We start from the raw sequence: 3,730 nt of genomic DNA on the forward strand, positions 1-3,730 counted from the left end.
ATTCGAGAGAGTGAAAGTTATGACCAAAAACCCCTTTTCACTTATATAGGATATATATGATGATAAAATCATACTTAAGTCATGTATAACCCTCTAGTGTTGATTTTTTACTTTTGAAAGTTACACACCGTAACCTTAAACTTTCAATTATGTATCAATAGTGACCGTGTTGTTATCCTATTGTTAGCGGACCCATTTCACACCAATTAAATTTTTTTTTTTTTATTCCTCTCAATTTTGTGCCAATAAAAAAAAAAGTTTAATTAAAGGTGTTAGGGATCATTTTGATGCTTAAGGTTCCAAATTAAGCTCGATTTGGGGGAAAATTAAATTTGAAAGCCCTTTTTTTTATGAATATTATTTATTTTTAAAATTACAAACAAATCATGCATTGTAGGAGTTTTATTTATAATCATAATTAAGAACAACATTTACTTCTTTATAGCTTGTTTAGTCACAAAAATACTTTTCACTAGTAAGTGAAACTTAACATCTCTTACTTCACAATTCAAATCCCAACAATTACATACTTTTCTCACAGTTTATTTTTTCTCCCAAACCACACAAATAAGGAACAAAGGAAAATTAAATTCAAAACATCACACATTACATACTCAATAGCTCCAATTTTTTGTAGTTAGATGACTTAAATCACTCATAAAACTTTGGATAATATTTCAAGCATAAACTTGAGGGTTGGCAATGAGGTGCTCTTCAACAGCCATAAACATCTTTTGGATTCCTTCTTTGGCCTTCTCAACATCCTCATCCTTCATCACATTGTCTCCCTTCATGTGGTAGTGTCCCAACATCTTGCACCGGGTTCCGGCTTCGGATACATCATACTTATCTTCATACACAGCGTACTCCACTGTATCAGGGAACACATCTCCTTCAATGCAAGTGTACTTCAGGTAGAAGTTGTTGGAATCAATCTCGTCCACTCTATTTTTCACATATTTGAATGGAGCCTCTGCAAAATGATCAATGTAATAATATTAATGATCAAAGTTGTACATTTTAAAAAGTAAAAGTCAACTCTAAAAAAAAATAATGATCAAATTAAAGTTGTACATTATTGGGATAAGTAAAAGTCGACCTTGTAAAAAAGTTAAATTATTTACGAAAAAGTATGTATATATAAATGTGTTATTTTAGCAGATGTTAGCATGTTACACACACAATAAAATTGGGTAACGTTTAATTAATACAGAGTAGTAAGAAAATAAACTAACCATCGGGGAAATCGATCTGCTTGATGCATCCAACAGTGGTGGAATCACCTTCAACAAACACAACGGACTTAGCCAAGTGAGGCAATGCCTTAGGAACAAAGTTATGGTTGTCAATGGCTAGAGCTTGGAACAACCGGGACGCGGCGACTGGGCTGGTTATATCAGCCAATGTGTATGTGAAGACACCCATGATTACTAAGGACTGATAAATTTAAGAGAGCTAAGGATAATTATTTAGAAGAATAAAAGGCTTAGTTTAGTTGGAAGATTTGGCAGTGAAGAAGAGAATGAATTCGATATGTAAAGAATGAAAAATAGATTGGGTATTTATAGGGTTTGGGGTGTGGAAAGTGTAACTAAAATAAAGTAAGTTATTGGTAAGGACAAATTAAAGAAGCCGCCTCATTATTTTAAGAGCTTTTTTTTTTGGTAGAACTGAATAATTGAGGGAAATACGTATTCGTTTAGTTTTATCTGATTATTTATTTGACTATTAAAGTATAAGCACATAATAAATGTGTGAAGATGTATGATGGAATATATACTATGTATAGCTAATGAGTCGGTGTTATGTTCCACCCTAATCACTTTGGTTGTATATATATGTGTATACGCTAATACAAAAATACAACTTTCTATTCTCTCTAAATTGACATGCTCTAAATTGACATTGTAAAATAAAATACGGAGTAATAAAAAAATTAGATACGACAAGTTAAATCATATGAACTTATGAAGTACGAAATAATTGAAAAACTTAAAATTGTAATGAGTTAACAGTATTAATCACAATCAAAACCCATGTCATCTATCTATATCTATATCTATACTTTAGTATTTAAAAACACAAACCACAAATCTATACTAAGCCACATGTCACCTAACTTAATATACTAAGCCACATGTCACCATAACCATTCATATGCGTCACCTAACTTAATCCTTTCTTTTTAAATTTTCATTTTAATATAAAAACAAAATATATAAATAATGTTTGAGTCTTTAATATTTATGGATTCTAAAACTTACAAATTTAAATAAGAAAATTGAGTGTTTCATATTCAATATAATAAATTAAAGTTAAACTAATTAGTGTTAATTACATTAACAATAAAATAGTCTTTTCATCTCCTAAAATTAAATATACCTTAAACCAATGTGTCATTTCATACCCTACGTATACAATATCTATGTATATATACCTAACTAAATTCCACAACACTGACACTTTTCAAGAAAAATAACCTTAGTAACAATCCGTGCATCGAACGGGTTAAAAAGCTAGTTATAAATATATTACTTGAATCGAAATTTATTTGTTGCTGAGAGCTTAAGTGGCGTTTTTTTTTTTTTTTTTTTTTTTTTTTTTAATGATAGCTTAAGTAGTTTGTTGTTTGTATGAACTGGTTTGACTATAAAAATAATTTTTTTTTATTAAATAAAATCTTTATAAATTTGATGTCAAAATATATATTACTCAACACAAAATCCTTTTACTCTATAACTACAGTTTTATGAATTAATGTACAAAATAAAAATGGAGTAGTGTTTAATATCTTACAAACTTTATTATTGTGTAATTATTAAGGATTGGAGTTACATTCCAAGGGAAATTTAGATAGGGTGTTATGCATATGAAGAGGTTATCAATTAAATTAAACATTAATACATGTAGTTTAATATATGAAGTTTTTCAATTATTAATGGTATGATATAATTTGACGACACATCATATGCCAAAATTGGTGACACATGACAAAGTAGCATGTCTTGCCATGAGTTTTAATAATACGGAGTATATATTGATTATATGTGGTATATCAATAACATACATTTATGTGAAAAGTTGAAGTTTTGAAACTACATACATATTGACTAACTGAACAATATTTTAATTTTACTATATTTGAATTATAATTACAAGCATATTAGTTGGTCAAATTTGATTTGTGAATAATAATGCAAAAGTTAAACTTAAAGCTTGACATAAAACAAACAAATGAAGCATGTAAACATTATGAGCAAAAGGCTGAAAGTTGTGCTTTTGCATTAAAAACAGGTAAAAGACGGTGGAGAAGCAAGACTGCAAGAGTAGGTGAAGCGGAGTTGGTGAAGCAATGCAAGTGTGAATATCTCAATAGAATTTGACTCCAATGAGACTATATTGGTCAAAAAATTCCATTCAATGGATATAGCCCTTGGGCCTTGGCATGGAAAGCAAGATATGTTGAAAACTTGACATAGATAAATCTTCCCTAGCTCCTTCCATCCATTCGGTCTCGGGTTCAAGACTTGATGTATTACTATCAACAGGTGAAAACGTAAAATAAATGCATAATTTGATCAATATGTCAAAATGGGTCATATTCGAGTTGGTTTTGGATCGTATTATATCGATTTTGTGTTATCTCTCAATAATTTTGCGTTTGTATTGTGCTGGTTTCGATCGTGTTTTCATTGTATGTCAGAGATTTCCAGCTCTAGTGGAAAGTACT

General features: G+C 29.8%; 1 protein-coding gene across 1 annotated transcript; it reads right to left on the minus strand.

Annotated features, from left to right (window-relative positions):
• Positions 1–463: 463 nt before the first annotated feature.
• On the minus strand, positions 464–1,891 carry LOC110727765 (pathogenesis-related protein STH-21-like). Its single transcript, XM_021907342.1, has 2 exons — positions 1,236–1,891; positions 464–973 (listed from the first exon to the last, which is right to left on the minus strand). Exons 1-2 carry the CDS (start codon positions 1,423–1,425, stop codon positions 678–680), a joined length of 486 nt encoding a protein of 161 aa, XP_021763034.1. The 5' UTR covers positions 1,426–1,891; the 3' UTR covers positions 464–677.
• Between the last annotated feature and the right edge of the window lie 1,839 nt (positions 1,892–3,730).

Source organism: Chenopodium quinoa, unplaced genomic scaffold (genome assembly GCF_001683475.1).
Source record: "Chenopodium quinoa cultivar QQ74 unplaced genomic scaffold, ASM168347v1, whole genome shotgun sequence".
Lineage (NCBI taxonomy): Eukaryota > Viridiplantae > Streptophyta > Magnoliopsida > Caryophyllales > Amaranthaceae > Chenopodium > Chenopodium quinoa.